Here is an 18,565-nt window from a genome sequence, read left to right on the forward strand (position 1 = left end):
ATGGGGCTGCTGCTGAGCATGGGAATTCCCATGAAAAGCGGCGTCCCTGTAAATGGGTCCTTGGCCACCTCCACCTGTCCCACTGTTGTTGCATTGAACCCCCACTGTTCGGCAACATCAATGTGTTTGAGTTGGGTTGGGTCAGTGTCCCTGGCAGCATCCTCAGCAGTGCCCCAGCCAATGACCTTGGCACAGCCCCAGTCAATGACATACACCTTGTTGTTTTTGACGCACACATTCCCTGGCGAGATGTCCCTGTGCAGGATACCAATGTCATTTGCCTGGGCAAGACACAGGGTCAGCTGGTCGACAAAGCCAGGAACCAGCTCATCTTTCTGATTGTCAGTCTTGACTTTCAGATACTCAGCCATTGACTGGCCGCAGTACTCCATGAGCACAAACTCCAGCCGGTATCCATTGAGGTTGCTGATGAGCAGACCCTTCGAAAAGATCCTGGGAATACCTTCGACTGGTCTCTTGTTGAGGATGGCATATGCGGCGCCCTCGGGCAAACGATTGACTGGGGTCCAGGAAAGCTTCAGCACAGCATCACGACCTTTGCAAGTCCCCTTGAGTAAATGGACATGGCGCCCAATCATGTATGAATAACGCGCTATTGTCTCCTTGATACAAAACAGAGCAGCGCCATCCTTGACATCCTTGACATCCTTGGAAACCGAGTATAAGACTTCGATCTTCGAATCGCCCTTGCCATTGTCATTGGCCTTGCCTTTGGGTGAAAAAATGAAAGAGTCAGATTCCTCCGAGACATCACAGAAATGCCCGAAAAGTTTCGACTCAAGAGTCAGCAGGAACCAGAGCTTTCTGAGGCTTGATTGGATATCTGCAATATAAGTATTTGATTGCGAAGTGCCGAAGCATAGCTGGCCGAGCTCGACGATGTACAGTTTGTCACGATAATATGCGTGAAGCGTCAGGATATGCCCATGGAGGTAGAAGACAGGCGCAAACGTGCGGGTTGCCTGTTGATCATTAAGCAAATGACCGTAATCTGCGAGCTGGCTGCGAGTATCCTCTATGGGTCCACCGAAATCTGGATCCATCTTAGCTTCGAGTATAGCATGAATGGAATGAGCGTTCTCTGCGTAGCCTTTGTAGTAAAACGCGATGTCTGGCTTGTGCGGAGTCTTTGGTATAACCCTATTCTGATGGTCACCCAGATTAAGCCTGCAGTCTGGGATTGGAGTTCTGCCTGCCGGAATAACCCTATTTGCGACACCAACCACATCGATCATCGCGTCGAAGAGGAGGATAAAATACCTGACCAAACGAGCTTCCTTAGCCAGCCCCATCAATTTCCCTGAGTGCTTTTCGAAAACGTCAGCAACGGGAAAATCGCCAGACTCCTCAATCGAGCGATCTGTATTGGCTACAATGCATTTGCCATCAGCCACTGGCGACCCCTTGGCTATGCCGAGGAAAAGATCAGGCCAATCCTTGATGAAGCGTTCATACCGCTCCTTCACACCCAGCGATTCGAGAAAGGCATTAAACGGATAGTTGCATCTTATGTTATCGCCAAGGCATTTCAGCAGCCGCTGACGGCGCCTATCGCGTACTTCGGGGGGCTCCGATTCCCCGGGTGGCAGTTCCTCCTTTTTTTGATTTCTCGAGGGCGTTTGGATAGTGCCGCCTGTCTTGCTGTTCTAATAAAAAATAAAACAAAATGTTTGAAAATAGTGATCGAATTAGTTTTATATGCACGCAAAATAAACAACAAACAATTCATCAGTATCATAATAATCTGTTTATATTCAAAAGTACTTACGCCTGTTTGATTCGGCGGAGTCTTATTCAGAGGAGCTAGCTCAGACATCATTGAGAGAGAGAGCGTGTGTGTGATAAGCACTGAGGTATGGTAAAAGTAATAAAAAGTGAAGAAAAAACAAATTGAACGAAATGGTGCGAATTGGAAAAAAAGCAAATATTAAAAGTAGAAGGTGGAAAGTTGCAAAGGTGAAAATTTGTTGCGATAGATTGCGCAAAAAAATGAATAATATTTTTATTATAAACAATAAGCTTTCGAGCTAATTTTAGTGCTTGCATTTGGTTGGCTGAAATATGGAAACAAGAAATAATTATATTTACGGATTAATTTCCAATCGGCATTGTTCTTTTTCCTTGCGCATTGATTTTGAGCTTTTATTGCTTCTTTTTGGAGCATGGAGACCCCACCATTCACTGCTGTAAAAAAACAAGCTTCTCCAACGCATATACTGAACCAGAGATGCGTCTATGCTTCGTCGCATGGCTGTCAGACCAATTGAGACACAGAGCCACATATTTCATGTGTCCACGACGGGAGCATAAAATTATGAGCACGAGAGAGCTTCCACTGGGATCTTTAAGACCCAGCTGCAAGATCACTTGGCTGAAACGGTTAACTCCAGGTGCATCCGGCACCAACATATTACATATTGGAGGAACTCAAAAAGTGTGTGGATGCCCACTATTAGGACAAAAAAGCTGGAACCTGGATATGAGGCGCGGCTGGCAGGAGCTGACAGAGGACATTTGTCATTTTATCAAAACAAAATTTAAAACCTCTATTATAATTAGTCACTCACAAGGGGCATTTTTTGGTACGCTTTTGGTGTTTTCTAATTTTTCATTTAATTCGTTTCAAAATAATATTCAATTTTAATTCAAAAATCTGGGCTTTCGCTATAAATGTCTGGAAATTTCAAAATCCATTTTCACTAGTGTGTTGTGTAAACTAAAAAAATCCAGGAACAATGAAGTTTGGTGCTTCCAATTCATTTGTTTTAATTCTTGCAGTTGCCAGACAAAACCCAGTGAACTGCCACTTTTCTGGGAATATTGCAGTACCACTTGGTGTCTTTTGCGCCGAATGAAGCTGTGGCAAGTTTGAAAAAATCACTGAGAAGACTATCGGACTGAACCTGCAAGTGCTCGCTAAAGTCAGTTGCGTTCTGGTAGCTGCTGATCAAGTCGGGTCTGTGGATAGAATTGCTGGCAAAAAACGGCAGGGACTTGGCAACTTTGTTGCTGGTGCTGAATTTGTAGCCCTCGGCCAGGTTGCTCCATTCGGGAATTGTGGCACCGCCGTGTGTTAGTGGCTCACTGCTAAGATCAATGAGGATGTCCCATCCAGAGACGGCCTTGTAGAAACCGTCGACGCTCTTAAAACTTGCCATGTCACCAGAGTGAACGTTCAATCCAGCATCAGCTAGGCCCTGAGCCACTCACTCACTGCTGTGGCTGGTCAATGGTCCAGCCAGTCACAGTGCCATTGGCGACTTTGTTATAGTGAGCAAAGCCAACTGTTCTCTTGCTTCCATTTGCAGCTGACCTTTTAACCGAGTTGTAGTAAGCCTCAATATGGTCAAAAATCCTATTGGCCTGTGCCTCCTTGTATCACCATGGCAAAAAGTAACTGGCTTTTTTCACCTCGTATAGAGTATTGTTTGTATCCAGACATTTTTATATTTATTAATGTGAGGTTAGAAATGAATGTGGCTAGTGGAAAATTATGACACGTTCTAACTCGTCTCCTCTTTCTTCTGTGCAGCTTTGGAAATATATCATTTATCACTTAAAACTTAAAAATGACTTTAATTAATGATATCTGCCTAAAAACAGTCCAAATATCGAATATCGTTTTTTATTAGAGGGAAAATGCCGTTGGATATTCACCAAAATTTACACTAGCATTGCGGCACAGGCGCACTTTCTATATCAACAGTTAGAAGGTGGGTTAGCAGGTTTTGTCGCGGACATATGTGTATTGAAAATGAGCCTCGAGGCGGCCGTCCGAAACTCGAAATTGCACAACTCCATGGCGCCGCTATTCGCAAGACAATCGACCAATTTCCATGTACAAAGGCTGATAATTTAGCTGAGCACTACGATTGTTTGGTGACAGCAATGCGAAAGGCCTTGCATTGTGATATGGGCTATAGAATGGTGCATCAGCAATTGATCCCTCATTCCCTCACTGATGGGCTTAAGTCAGCGCGCATTGAGTTTTGCCAACAGCTCATCAGGGACTTTGCCGGCGCATCCAGAACAAATATATAACATTGTTACATGCGAAGAATCGTATGTCTAATTGAACACATCATTCTATGGCTCGGTAGTCAAGGCATATGTCATCGGAGATCAGATGCTACCCGCCCAGGTTCGTTCGCACTTTGGTCAAGGCAAATTTATTGATCTTGTCTTCTGAAAACCTGGTATTGTCCACGCCAACCTCAACATCAAACCGCACACTGTCAATAGTGAATACTTTGTCAAGGATGGAATCGATCCCGTGGTTTCCAAGTGCAAAAATGCACAAGAATGCCAACCCCGACAGAATCGTGTATCACCAGGACAACGCACCACCTCACAAATCAGAATGTATGTTGGATCACATTTCACAGATTTGGATTAAACTATTTGAAACACCACTGTACTCACTAGATCTAGCACTTTGTGACTTTTGGTTTTCCCGCGCATCAAGAACAGGCTCAGAGGTCGCGATCTAAAGATCATTCGAGTGGTGAAAGGGGAATGGAAGTCCGAACTCGATTCCTTGACACGTGATGACTTCAGGGATTGTTTCAAGCAATGGTTTGAAAAGTGTCAGCGTGTAATTGAGCAAGGATGTCATTGTTTTTATAAATGATAAAATTCAGTAGTTTTATTCAAAAAGTAAAATAATTAGTGTCACCCTGATATATCGAGACGAGTGTTTATTGTGCTTTTCGATGTGCTTTTGAAATGTATCGTAATGTTCATTATCGAGAAATGTCATTGATAATACCGATATTATTATTATCATCAATAAAAGTTAAAGCAATTGTATTTGAACCGCTCGTTGACGTCTTCGTTCTGATGTCTTTTTTATACCTTTTTAGTAACAAATTCAAGCATACTACTAAATACCATGGTTGTAAAAATGTATTGTTTCAAGGCTGTTGAGTAAATCAAAAATAAAAATATTGAAGAAAAACAAGAGAAAAAGCGAAGGGCTGGAAACAAGGAACGCACATACATTTGTTCGCCGTCAATGTATGTATTCAGCAATACGGCATTTCAAGAATTTTCCTATGTTAAAAAGTAAGTCAGTCAAACTAATTGCAGAATATTTTTGAACATGCTTTCATTGTACAATGTACAATCTAAATGAAAATCATAAAAAAAAACTTTTTTTTAACTATCCTGGGTGCGGTATTTGGCCATCGACAGCTTAAATTCCGACCCAGAAATGGCCAATATGCGCTGCACCGCACCAATAATGTCAAAGTCGCCGACACTTGCGGCGACACCAAGGCAATCAATCAACTCGGGCCATAGTCGCGAGACAGCTGCCCGGAAAGGACGCGAATTATCAGTAGAATTGACCAGCAGCGCCATATGCGCCAAGATGACCAAAACCGACGGGCGCCAGGACAAGGCAACCACAGCGCTCCGCTTGACGTTGGTGTCCGAAACACCGCGTATAGTGCGCGATGATACCAGATGGATGATGCGATTGCGGCCCGAGCCCATGCCCGGGCTGCTACCATTGCCGCTGCCATTAGCAGAAGAAATAATGTCATCCGAGCCCGCTTGCTCGGCTCCAGGAGCAGCACTGCAGTACTGTACGATAACACTCCGCATAAGCGTGGCCAACCGATCATCGACTTCATCGCCGACAGCTTGGCGCTCGGCAAGCATGCTTTCAGCAATGCCACTGCTGTTGCTGCCATTGCTGCCGTGCTTCTGGCCGCGCGCACTATCAGCCATGCCTATGGCATCAAAGTGCATGCGCTGCAGAATGTGCAGCTCGGTCACCACGCTGCTGGTCTCCTGCTTGAGCAAGCTGGGCATAGTCGGCATAACGCCCATCTCGACCAAACGGCGGCGTACCTTGCGGTCCATGTTAAACCTATGGGCAAACGCCCGGGACTGATCCAGGCAATCCAACAGAATAAACAGATGGTGGGCCGACATGTGCGCGTAAAAATCGCCAGCTTCAGTCACCGACTCTCCGGTCTCGACGTTGGTCCCAAAGAGCTCACCCACAGTCTGGATCAACAGCAGTTGCAAAATGCACTTGAGCGTGATGTGGATGTAATCGGGCTTGACATCGCTACCATCGGATGTCGGCGCCGATGTCGCCTTGACGCTGTTTGCCCGCGGCAGTGGCTTCATCGTCGGCACAGGCAGCGACACAGCGGTAATGCCGTTCTCGGGGACGGCCGATGCCGGGCTGGGCGTCTCGTTGCCATCAGTCGATGACAAAAGCGACGCAGCGCTGTCACCAGTACGCAGCGGGCTGGGCCGGTTGACCACATGCGCGCGCGTGCCGTTGCTGCCGGGAGACTTGCGCAGTATCGGCGCAATCACTGGAAGCGCCTCGCCGCCACCAGCAGCCTTGGATGTCTGGCTGACAGGCTGCTGAGGGGAAGCAGTACTGGGGGTAATGCTCGACATCAGCGTCGCAGCCGCCGCCCGCTGCTCAGACTCCCATGACGCGCCGGCAATCGAGAACAGCTCGCGCGGCTGCGACCAGTTGAATAGGCGCGCCAGCGTGTCGCAAGCCATGCCCCAGGCCTCCTCGTCCCACTTGGTGTAGTTGGTGCGGATCAGATCCTGCAGACAAGATGTGCCAATTTTTCCCAGGATCTCCGATGGCTGGGCAATGCACATGACCAACAACTCGAGCACCTCGGACATCATCGGGTTGGACAGCTGTTTGGGGTAGTACCGCGTGAACAGCGCAACCAAGTGCCGCAGCGCCTTGATCAGCGTCGTCGAGAACCACAGCTCCAAGTCATCGACCGTCGCAAACCGGCGGCTCGCCGAGGGATCACGCAGGTCGGCAAACATGGTGAACACAAGGTCGCGCAAAACGCTGGCCCACAAGCCATGCGAGAAATGCTGGCCCTGCTTCATGATCAGCCGGAAGAACGCGTCGAGCGCCCTGGTGCGCACCTCGAGATCCTCCGTGTGCATAACAACCTCGTGGAGTGCGCGCAGAACAGGCATCCACACGCGGTACAAGGGCTGGTCATCAAGCGAAATGTCCTCGGATGCCGACGCAGCAAACGCCGAGTGCTCGATAATTTGCTTTCCTAGAGACACAGCCGCCAGGTACATGGTATCGATGGCGCCAAGCGCAAAGCGTGGGCGCCGCGTGGCAGCACCCACAGCAAACTCGTTCAGGCAGTCGATAAGCTCGTGGAAATACTCGATACCGGTCACCGACACGACTTCGACGGTCCTGGTATCCTCACTGTCGGTGCTACCACTGAGTACAGACACATTGGCAGTCGCCAGCATCCACATTTGCGGGCCGTGATTCTCGGCGCATGCCTTGGCAATGTGGAATCCCATCTCGGCAATGCCGTCACTAGAGTCGCGAGCAGCAATCTGCGCCACATTCAAAATCGCCCTCCACCCACTGCGAATATGGTACGCCGCGGCTTGCACCAGCTGGTGCACACAGCGCAGCACCATGTCCTTGACTAGCACGTCGACGATTACGACCGAAGACCGGCTACGCGTGCCGCTTTGCTCCTCACCGCTGCCATTAGAAGAGTCAGGGATGTAGCCCTCGAGAATTTCAGCAAACGGCCTGAGAAACTCTTTCTGAAATGCAAAGTGCGGCAGCTCCTCCTTCTCCAAAAATTTCATACTGAGCTGGCGCAGCGAGTCCAACGCAAACAGCGCGGCGCGAGTGTCAGAGTAAGCGCCGACGCGGTCAAACAGCGGGCCAAGGATGGCCCAGATTTGCGACCACTCGACACGGATACGGCCCATGTTGTAATAAGAGATCTCTACAATCTTGGTCAGCGAGAACAGCCGCGACGGAGGTGGAGGCTGAGACCGAGTGACGGCAGACCCGCGCCTAGAATGCTGTATAATGTGCTGATGTTTGGGGTCTTCGCCGCGGAATGTCGCCGTGATCTCTCCCCACGCGACCTGCGACAGCGCGCGCACAAAGTCAACAATGCCTAAGCCCGATAGGTGCACCGAGGCGGTGAAAAGCCTGTCAACCATGACCACCAGCACCTGTGAGTTAGTCTCCAGCTTGGCCAGCTCAGCCACCGATACCTTGGGCACCTGTGGATGGCCGTCACCAGCCGCGCTGCCAGAAGCAAATCCATTGGACACGTTTGCAGAAGACCCAGCCGAGGGCGCCGCGAAGAGCGCCCTAGCAGAGATGCTCTGCGACCCGCTATTACCACCGCTTCCACCGCTGCCAACCGACAGGACACTACTGGCAAACCCAAACATTGAACTAGAATCAATACTGCTCGACGCGCGGCTAGACCGATGCACCGATGCGGCGGCGGCCTCCGAGCCCTGCGTCAACAGCTGCAGCCGCTCGAGCTGCGACACGCACTGAAGCACGTCCAGCCAGCTCTCAGCCAGTCCATCGCCGACATCCGGCCGACTGGCAGCCACCTCGATGAGCGCGCGGATGGCCTCCACATGCTTGCGCTTCATTTCAGCCAAATTCTGCAGCTGCGTAAAGTTCCTCAATGTCGTGACAAAGGTCGCGCGCTCGAGCGGCATGCGGAAGCGGCAGGACAAAGCAATGCCGCTCTGGAATCCAACCAGACACGCGGCAATGACATGCGGGTCGGTGGAAGTATGCATTGGCGAGGACAGCGCGGGTAGCACGGCCGCCCAGATAATCGCAAACATGGGCGCAATGTGGTCGGGCCTCGTAGCATGCAAATAATCGGTCATGTCCAGCAGCATCGCCCAGGTGTCCAAGGTCGCCATGGAGCCGGCATCCTCGCCCTGCTCAACACTGCGCGCGTCACCATTCAGCATATTGGACGCAACAGACACCGATGGGCGGCGCATTGCGCGCTTACGACGCATCTTGGCCATGCTGCGGATCGACTGCTCGCTTTTAGCCGCCATCGCCGCCGAGGCGTGCGAGTGCTGCTCGCGAATGCGGTTGGCAGTGTTGTTTCCCCACAAGGCAAACAGTGACCCGGGTGCTGCCGCTCCAGCAACGTTGGCACCCTGAACCTTGCCCTCAAGAGGATCGTCCTTCATCTTGATCTCCTCCTGGTCGACCTGGTCGTAGACGCCCTCGAGCAGCACGCGGTCGATATCCTGGCCGTCATTGATACCGCGGTTATTGTTGATAAAGTCCTGCTTGGTCATGCGGTTCTTGACCTGCGGAGAGTAATGGTCCGTGTTAAGCATGACGGTCGAGAACGCCAGCACATAGGCTGTATCGGCGTTAGCAAAGCCCGTGCCCGGATTGCCAGTGACGTAGCGCTCGGCGAATTTGAGCATAAATCGGTCAATCTTCTGCGCCTCGCCGGGAAGTCTAAAGGCCTGCAGGAACCGGCGCAGCGCCGTGACAAAGTCCATGCCGGAAAAGTCCATGAGGTCGACGAACGCGTGCATCACAGCAATATTGAAGGCGTCGCCGTCGCCTAGGTACTCGCCTAGTTGGAGCTTGTCAATGCCCTGGTTATTGGATGACGCGAGGAAGCGAGCAATCTCCTGGGGGTCGTTGGACTTGATAAAACCAGAGTTCTGCCACGACGCGATTCCCTTCTTGGGCTTCAACGCAAACAACTTACAGCCGAGCTCAAACTGCTGCTTGCGGTGCTTGATGGACGACATCTCCTGCGGATCATCGCTTGGTGCGCTGACCTCTTGCTCATGAGGGAAATTATCTACAGCAGCAGAAGTATCAGAATCAGCGGTCAGTGGGGCCTCAGGCACAATATGATCTGCTCCGGCAGCCTCGTCATCGGCCAAATTCGCCAGCGCACTGGGCCCGGCAAGGCGGTCGCTCCATGCAACCATACTCTGCAGCATCGCAGCTAGCCCATCCATCGCCCACTGCCGAACCATGTACTCATCGGTGGTCGCCACCGCTGCTGCCGTCGCCATATTGCCCTTATCGCCGGTAGCAAAGTTCAGCCCGCCGTACATCAGCGTCGCGCTGCTAATACCACTACTTCCGACCATCGCCGCACTCGACATGGTTGTGCTCTGGCTGCTCATCGAAAGCGTCCGCGAACCACGCCTATTGTCAGACAACGCACCGGCTGCAAACGCATCCAGGGCACCGCTGCCACTGCCGCCGGCCGCCGCGGCCCGAAGGACCTGAGCCAGTGGCATATTGAAAACAGTCTGGCGCTGCTGCACGACACGCCAGGCCGCCGCCACCATCGACATGCCATCAGCAGAGGACTCGGCATTCGGGGATGCCAACCAGTAATGCGGGCTGTTCTTGTTCGGCGGAACAACGTAGCTCGCTCCCAGTCTGCACAGAATCTCTGCAAGGCGCTGGAACACATTGACGCGCGAGTCCTCGGCGCAATCGTAGTTCAAGTACAGCTCAACACGAGGCAGGCTGCGCCAGCAGACGGCTGAGCGTCTGAAGCAAGCGGCCGCGCTGGTGCAGCGAGCCGGAGCTCTTGTTCTCAAGCAGTGGGAGCAGAATCTCGCGGAAAATAACCTCCATCTCGCGCCGCAAGTATGCTCGCATATGCAGCATTGTCAGCTCAAAGACTGCAAGACCCAGGTCCAGAACCATGGCATTGGACGACACCAGGTTACGACTGAGAGACAGCGACAGATACTGGCGGATGACGGCAATCAGGGGCACCGCCACAGTTGAAGGCGCTGGGGCGGTGGCGACGCCGAGCCATCTTCTTGTTCCGATACCTGTGCACTACTGGCGGAAGTGCCATCAGCCTCAAGCTGGCGCGAGGCCGTCTGGGCAATCTCCTGCGATATCGCGTGGTCGGGGCCCTCAGTGTCGCCAAATTCGTCTTCACCGGAGGCTGCCAACGAGCGCAGAGCGGCGGCGGCAACTGCAGTCGAGGCGGTGGTAGGGCCACCACCTCCGGAGGAATTGTGAGCGTTATCAGCTGCGTTCGAGCGCAAATACACATATGACGAGACAAACACGGCTGTGTGCTCGGACAGGGCCAAGCGAATGAGGTTGAGAGCCAAACAACGCGACCTTAGCTGCGGAGACTTACCGTCCAGAGCATGGTCATTGGGGATCTGGCGCATTGACAGCTTGCACAGTGCCCTGAGCAGCAAAAAAGCATCCCTCACAGCGCCATCGTTCGCCTGCCTCCGCCTATCAACGTCAGCGGGATTCTCGGCAGAGTCTTCAGCGGAGTCTTCAATTTCCACGGGCGCTCTAGAAAGCACCAAGTGTACCATCTGGGTCAGCGTGCCCTGTGCGATAGTCTGGTTGACATGGCTACGCGCCAGCACAAACACATTGTACGCTGTCCGTATCGTGTTGAGCATCGATGATTGCCGCACCGGCAGGCGGTCCGACGAGATCAGAGCAAATAGGGCCTTGACAATCTGCAGCTGAACATTGTCTGCAGTACCCTCGCCCTGGTAGCACCTGGACACGATCTCAACCAGCCGATCAGCTATCGTGCGGAAGTACCCCTGCCGCAGTGTCTCCGTCTCCATCTCGGCATCCCGCATCAACTGCCTCTCGTCCACAGGATGGTCGGAGCACCCCCGGTTAGACCTTAGCCTCCGAGCCACCACACCAACGGTAACCAGGCCAATGACATTATCAAAGTAATGGAATGAGACGAGCTTTTCAATGCAATCCAGCGCAATCACCAGTGTTGCAGCCGTGCTCTGGGCCACGCACAGCATGCCGAATGCCTCCAGGATAGTGTCAATCTCCTCGCGGGTCAGCCACCTGTGCTGCTGCGCCTTTGGTGCCAGCACCTGCTGCATTTTGTCCAGCGCCGGCTTGGCGTCCTTCTTTTTGCCCTCGCGGGTGGCCAAGAGCTTGTCCACGGCGCCAACAATAAACACAAGGCCAGGGAGTCCGGTTGCGGGCATCGGCGGAGCCTCGTCCTGCAATGGGCCGTCCGCAAGCTCGTCTACCGCGGCGGGTGCTTCAACGGGCTCTGGTTGCGCGTGTTTGGCGGCTGATAGCTCTGCTGGGGAACAGGCGCCGCTATCAGAAATTGGCCGACTCGTCTCGTTCTCAAGCTCAGGCTCAGGCTCGTTCTTGTTCTCGCTCTTGTTCTCAGACTCAGACTCAGACCCGCTCTCAGACGCAGACCCGCTCTCAGACGCAGCCTCGGAATGCGATTCGGGCTGTCCGTGCGTGTCTGTGTCTAAAGCAGCCTCTTCTGAATTTAAGCCTGACTCGCCGTCTTCTTTTTCTTTTGCGTCTGTGCTGGGAATTCGCTGTGGCTGTGGCTGTTCTGGTTCGTCCTTTTCTTCTTCGTCTGCTCCGGCCTGCTCAACTGTGTCAGAGTACTCGGAGGCAGACGATTCGGCAATCTGGTCCTTTTCGAGAGTCGCAGGTGACGGCAATTGTTGGCCATCTAAAACTGTGTTGTCCATGATTGCGAAAAATTACAGTGGAAATAAAATATAGAGAAATAAAATAGGGAGTGACCAAAAAAAGAGCAAAGAGCAAAAGAACAAAAAAATTCACAAAAAGAAAATAAAGAGGCAAAATCACGCGGAACCATCATCAGCAGCAGCAGCAGGATCATCAGCATCAGCATCATCATCAGCATCAGCATCAGCATCAGCATCAACATCAACATCGCCACAAAACGGACCTTGCAGTACAAAACAAAAGAGACAGTATCATTGTGAGCAACGCTTGGTTGATTGCAAACAAAAGAAAATCTATAATTAGCCAGGAGCGTAGCGCCTCCCAAAGCCGTACGAGTCGCGCGGCTTGCTGCCGATAAACAGGTCAGCATCGTTCTCGTGGATCTGGTCCAGCAGCTGGTGCGGCGGCACAAAGGTCCTCGGCAGCTCGCGGGCAATCTGCTCACGGCGGCGGTCCCGCTCGCCTTCCTCGACCCGCTGCTGGAACTCACGGCGACTCAACGAGCGGCCGCCAATTAGCGAGCCGCTGGTCATCATCGGAATCTGGATAGGCACCGACCCGGCCAGCATCTGCCCGAGATTGCCGGTCCGCTGCTGCTGCTGCTGCTGCGACGGTGCCATGCGCACAGGCGAAAAGCGCTGGCCTGCCGGCTGCTGCGCAAAGTTGCCAAACGACTCCTCATCGTCCGACTGCTCCTCCGACTGGTGCGAGCCGAAGCGCCGCCGCCGGGCCATTCCGCGCGCAGACAGGCTGCCAGCAGGCTCGACGACGTCCACCAGCCCATACAGCCCGCTGGCATCGGCGTCGTCGCTGGCGTAGTCGTCGTCGCTGTTGCCGCGGCGCCGGTCGAGCGGGCTGGTACGCATGATCGGATTGCGCCCAAGGGCGCCGCCGCCACCGCCGCCGCCCCGCAGCATTGCAGCGAGCCCCGACAGCGCAGCGGGCTCGTTCTGCGTGGATGCTGTGGCCGAAGGCTGCGGGTGCGCTGCATTGATAATGTCGCTGAGCTTTGCGCACTCGTCCATGGTGCGCGCCTTGAGCTGCTCGAGCGCATGGTCCTGGGCTCGGATATACTCGCGCACGCGCTCGTTCTTCGCCTCCTCTTGGCGCTGCAGATACTCGGCCGCCTTTTGCTGGATCTCGCGCGGGATGTGGGTGCTCAGTCGCGTTGCCCGCGCGCCCCCGCTGCTGCTGGTAAACTCGCTGAGCAGCAGCACGCCAAAGGGCCCAGAATAGTCTGGCAGGGCCTTTATCTGCGAACCACGCGTCGGGTCCTACATGCAACGCAGCAATAAACACAGCACGATAAACCACATTATTAGCAGACAAGCTCACTGCTTTCCATTGGCCTTGGCTTTGGGCGGGAGACAGCCAGCATTCGCTTCTTCTGTCCAGCCACGTACCGTTGCTTCCTTGTCCAAAAAGGCTTCGCTGTGCGGCTCTGGCATCTGCTGCTGGGATATCCTCCGAGTGTTTTCTGACTTGAAGTACAGAACAGGCGATTTGCACAGCAGGCAGCGCAGCACCTTGATGCTGCGGTCAACAGAAGACCCAGGCTTGACCTCCACAAGCGCATTCAATCCCTAAAAAACAAGCAAGCAAGCAAGCACGGATGCAATATGGCACAAGGAAAATTAGTTTTCCCATTCGAGCGGTTTTGGTTTTACAAAGGGGGATTCTTTTTAAAAAAACGCGGGACTTACCACTTCAACGGCTGAAAGCCCTCCTAGCGTGCATTGGAGCACATTTTTAATGTTTTCCAAAGACGTGCGCTCATCAGCTGTCGATTCCACATGCACTCTGACATTCAGGCACCTGCACCCGTAAATGTCCTGTTTTGTTTCGCTCCCGCTCATGTGTTTAGTGTGAAGTTTATAAATGTAATGGAGGGGGGAAGAACAAGAATAAAGGCAGAGAGAAAAGGGGGTGATACGCTATAAAAAACTATTGAATGCAAATAATAGATTCTAGTTATTACTGAATTTTTAAATTTGTTTGGAGAAAAAGAAAAGAACTGAAAAAAGAGAGAAATTACAAACTCCTCTTTTATCCTCTTTTTTTATTACGTTGTTCATCAAGGGGAAAAATAAAAATAAAAATAAAAATAAAAAAGAAACTCATCTCTTTGTACAATTTTTCAAACAGAAAAAGGGATAAAATATTGGGGGAAAATCGAATTGCCAAAGCAAGCCCCTCGTCCTTTTTATTTTATTTTATTTAACGCATTGGCCATCGTTTATTTTTTTGGACGAGTCCTTGCAAAATAATGATATCTCTCAAGCTTGTTGGGTGATAATATCTCAAAAATATTTGCCAGCATCAGGCCTAAAAGCACATTGTTTTTTCACTTGCAAACAAACATTTGCTTGCTTGTAATCCAGGATAAGGGGAATGGTGTCAACAGGCAGCTTCAGCATCAGCGCATCCTCCACAGGCAGTGCTTGTAAGTTTTTGATCAGCATGCGTGCGATTACCCACTTAACTCTCCCACCTATGACAATTCTGAAACGATTTCAAATTTTGTGCGCAAGATGCATACTCAAAAACATTTATTTTCCTCAAAAATAACAAGTTTAAAGTTGATTGTAGATCGAAATCAAAAAATAGTTAAGGTGTGACAATCAATTGATTTTCAAACTTTTATCGGAACTAGTCACAAAATTTTTTTAACATATTATCTTTATGTGTAAATTTTTTTTTGCAGTAGCAGTAGGAATGCGCAAATCAAAAGGAAACAATGTGAAAGCAAAGATAGTGGCAAATTGAGGCACTATGTGGGTCCAAAACAACAATAAGAAATGTAAAAAAGAAATGTTAATTAAAAAATGAGCATGGGATACAACAGATCCAGTATGTTTGAAATACATTAGTAAACGTGTATTGTTTCCGCTTTCTTTTTCAATAATTAAAATATTCTATTCCGATAATTCACTACATGTCGAAAATAAAATGTTCTTGATAAATGTTTTAATTAAAAATTGAACAATGAGTAAATGAATTCTGTGAAAACAAAACACAGGCAATTTGCTGGCTGCCAGCCAAATAAGCATTCCAGCCCAGCCTCTACCTGTTCTAGATTATAACCAGAGAAATCAGCTTTGAGTTATGGCAAACAACGCCAATTGCTTTTGCAGCTCATGCAAGAAACATTACTTTTTGCTCCAAAACGCACCCAACAATCCAGAAGAAATACCCCCGTTATACAGTACCAGTGTTTTGGGACCAATCGCCAATGCCTAAATCCAGATCCAGTACAGAACGTTGGAACTGGAGCGGCAAAAAAAAACTGGCAGAACAAAAGCGCCGGTAAGAGAAACGTGGCCGACTACACAAGATGGGTGCAAATATACCGCGTGCAATGGCAAAAAGAGCGCAAAAAAAGGTCTACGCGAATGTAACCAGGTCACTTTAAACGCATCGTCCACAATCTCGAAAACTTCTCAAACACCTTATAATAATTTTTTATAACTCATTCCAACTTTCTGCGCGAAATTACCACCAAGCAGTCTTTTTCGGGATTGACAGGGTTCATTGTCATGAGAGTCTTTCTCGGAATATCAGGGATCCCGCCCAAGGGCTGGACGCCATGTGGCAGAGCAAGATTGTAGTCCTTCAGAAGATTGGCCAGAACAACGTGCATTTCCACCAGTGCCAAGTTTCGCCCCAAGCAGGCCCGCACACCAGTCGAAAACGCCAACATGTTTCCTTGCCCACCACCACCAGCCAAAAACCTCTCCGGCTTGAACGCATCGGGCTCAGGAAACACAAGCGGATTCATATGCAGCGACCCCACAGAGCAGCATATCCACGTGCCCTTGGGAACCACATACCCATCCAACCTGACGCCGCCAGGGGGCGCCAGACGCGGCAAAATCCCCGGCGCTGGACTCATCACCCTCAAGGACTCAGAAATAACAGCCGACAAGTACGGCACCTTCAAGCGGCACTCCTCGTAGCTCACCACAGAGCCCAGTGCAAAATTGCGCCGGATATCCGTAATTAGCTTCTCCATAACCACGGGGTTGTGCAAAAGCAGGGCCAAAGTCCAGGTCAACCCCGCCGATGTCGTGTCGACACCAGCGATCAGGTGCAGGATAGTTTCGGAGACCATCTGCCCATCCGAAATAATCGCCCTCTTGTCGCCCTCGGCCCTTCCGACATCAAGCATAATCTGCAACAGATCCAGCCCCCCCTGCCTGGGTTCCCCGCCCTGCTCCTCCTTGCGCCGAACATTAATAGCCTCCGAAGCAAAGTCCATCAAAGTGGTCAGTGTACGCAGCCTCTTCCCCAACACACGCGGTAGCTGCTTGAACCAAGGGAGAGCCATCGTAATATAGTTGAATATCCGGATCCTGATCAGAATCGCAACCAACTCGTGGCCATCCGCCAACAATGCGCCAAGCTTTTTGCCAAAGCCTAGCTCACCAATAGTGTCCAGGGCAATCAGCGAAAACCATACATTATACTGCACAACAGTATTGTCTTTAACCGACATAAGTGCGTCCAATTTGCGTCTGACGTTCAGCACGCCGCACTCAACAATCTTGGACTCCATTTTCGCCAAATGCCCGTGCGAAAACCCAGGTCCCACCTGCCTCCGCCTCTCCACGCTCAGCTCTGGCACCCTGGTCGAAAAACAATTGGGCTCCAAAACCTGCGGCATATCGTAGCTCGGCGTTTTACCAAAGACATGCGACCCCAGAACATGCTTGATCATCTCAGGGTCAGCCACGGAAATGCGTTGAGGAGAGATGCGCACGATGGAGCCGTACTTTTGGTGCAAACCAAGGAGGTGCGAGGGCAGTTGACCTCGTAGCATGTGGTAGCGCATGGGAATGCTGGTTATGGAGTGTAATGGGTGGCCAGGGATGTTGGCCAGGGGCGTCATCCACCGCTCGTAGACGATTTTGAAGAGTGTCAGTAGAATGAAGAGCGTCAAAAGAGCGTACATGGTCGTGGAGAGCGGTGTGCTGTTGTTGTAGTCATCGTCATCGTCAAACATGAGCCTTGTGGAGTTGCCGCCGGCGCCATTCATGATTACTTATACGAAAATAAATAACAGACTGTTGATTATAGGTATAAGCAGATGCAATGGTGAGTATATGGATAAAGCGAAGGGAAAAATAATGTATTGCTAAAGCAGAAAAATTAGGTTGAGATAGAAGAAAAAAGGGCAAAAGAAGGAAAAAGAGTAACAGGGTTGGCATTATTGTATTCAATTTCCACTTGCAATACAGCAGCACAAATTATCTAGTAAATACTTATAAAAACATAGAAATCACCGAAATAGCAGGAAAAAAATAACACGTCGGTATATCATCCAACAACGCAAGGCTGATTCAAGGTTAAACAGTAATTTTAAATTAAACTAAAAAAATCGACTAGAGGTCCTCATCGTCATCGTCCTCCTCTTCCTCATCATCGTCCTCGACAGGCTGCACATCCATCTCCAAATCAAACTCTTGGTCGCAGCCCAAAAATGCATCACACATCAAGAACATCTTCCACTTGACAGTGCCCACGCGCTCGGGCGCATTAAACTCGACCTGGACATCCAAGTGCTTGCTAAACATCCCGAGCCGCTTAACAGCCACCAGCGCCTGGTTCTGGGGATCACCAATAACAACCCACCAGTTCTCCATCCGCACCGACGGGAAGAACGGCGCAATAACAGGACCCACTTCCTCATCATCGTCCCACTCGCGATCCAGCGACAAGCGCACGGAAACAAGTCCGCCCTCGCAAATATCCTCGGGTGCGTCCACCTGGTAGTCCACCTCAATGTTGGGGTAGCGATTGACAAAGGCAGCGACCTCAGCAACCTGTCTCGGTGCCAGTCCGTTGAGCAACCGCGCACGGTCGTCGTCCTCCATATCCATGATATCAAAGACGCTCTGTACGCCTGCCAATGTGCACTTGTCCAGCCGCTCCGACAAATGCGGTACCTGCTTGACCAGCGGGTCGCGGGACTCCCAGATGGCCTGCACGCTCATCTGAGACAGCTCCATGGCAGCCAGTGCCGGTGCCAGCCAGCCCATCGAGGACGCCACGTCAACCAATGCCTGCAAAAGTGGCATCACGCGTAGCAAACACCACTGCTGGTCGGCGGCCAGGTCAGCAGGCAAGGCGAGACGGGAGAAATGAGCCTGGAGCAAGAGATGGGTGCGCACGCGAGGCGAGTTCCACCGGCCCATGCCCTCTGCCTCTGCGGTCGACGACGACGGCAGT

The 18,565-nt window shown here is 51.2% G+C and overlaps 4 protein-coding genes across 4 annotated transcripts; 1 reads left to right on the forward strand and 3 right to left on the reverse strand.

Moving 5' to 3' along the window:
- Nucleotides 1-117: 117 nt before the first annotated feature.
- Nucleotides 118-376, forward strand: BX661DRAFT_181761 (uncharacterized protein; the record flags this gene model as incomplete). The annotated part of the gene is made up of 1 exon (XM_051535794.1): nucleotides 118-376. One exon carries the CDS (start codon nucleotides 121-123, stop codon nucleotides 337-339), a length of 219 nt encoding a protein of 72 aa, XP_051391794.1. The 3' UTR covers nucleotides 340-376.
- Nucleotides 377-2,786: 2,410 nt separating this feature from the next.
- Nucleotides 2,787-3,179, reverse strand: BX661DRAFT_170721 (uncharacterized protein; the record flags this gene model as incomplete). The annotated part of the gene is made up of 1 exon (XM_051533649.1): nucleotides 2,787-3,179. One exon carries the CDS (start codon nucleotides 3,177-3,179, stop codon nucleotides 2,787-2,789), a length of 393 nt encoding a protein of 130 aa, XP_051391795.1.
- Nucleotides 3,180-12,550: 9,371 nt separating this feature from the next.
- BX661DRAFT_181780 (uncharacterized protein) lies at nucleotides 12,551-14,441 on the reverse strand. The gene is made up of 3 exons (XM_051535795.1): nucleotides 14,041-14,441; nucleotides 13,741-13,920; nucleotides 12,551-13,611 (listed from the first exon to the last, which is right to left on the reverse strand). Exons 1-3 carry the CDS (start codon nucleotides 14,191-14,193, stop codon nucleotides 12,637-12,639), a joined length of 1,308 nt encoding a protein of 435 aa, XP_051391796.1. The 5' UTR covers nucleotides 14,194-14,441; the 3' UTR covers nucleotides 12,551-12,636.
- A 1,329-nt stretch (nucleotides 14,442-15,770) lies between these two features.
- On the reverse strand, nucleotides 15,771-17,526 carry BX661DRAFT_12362 (cytochrome P450). Its single transcript, XM_051532423.1, has one exon. It carries the CDS (start codon nucleotides 17,370-17,372, stop codon nucleotides 15,807-15,809), a length of 1,566 nt encoding a protein of 521 aa, XP_051391797.1. The 5' UTR covers nucleotides 17,373-17,526; the 3' UTR covers nucleotides 15,771-15,806.
- Between the last annotated feature and the right edge of the window lie 1,039 nt (nucleotides 17,527-18,565).

This window comes from Kickxella alabastrina, assembly GCF_025024165.1.
Source record: "Kickxella alabastrina strain RSA 675 chromosome Unknown BX661scaffold_10, whole genome shotgun sequence".
NCBI classification, from domain to species: domain Eukaryota; kingdom Fungi; phylum Kickxellomycota; class Kickxellomycetes; order Kickxellales; family Kickxellaceae; genus Kickxella; species Kickxella alabastrina.

Excerpts from the sequence above, each read along its gene's own strand:
- BX661DRAFT_181780 (XM_051535795.1), bottom strand. The coding sequence starts at position 14,193 with ATGAGCGGGAGCGAAACAAAACAGGACATTTACGGGTGCAGGTGCCTG. Across the intron at positions 13,921-14,040 it reads GGCTTTCAGCCGTTGAAGTG|GGATTGAATGCGCTTGTGGA; the intron begins GTAAGTCCCGCG and ends CTTGTTTTTTAG. Across the intron at positions 13,612-13,740 it reads TTTTGGACAAGGAAGCAACG|GACCCGACGCGTGGTTCGCA; the intron begins GTACGTGGCTGG and ends CGTTGCATGTAG.
- BX661DRAFT_12362 (XM_051532423.1), bottom strand. The coding sequence starts at position 17,372 with ATGAATGGCGCCGGCGGCAACTCCACAAGGCTCATGTTTGACGATGAC.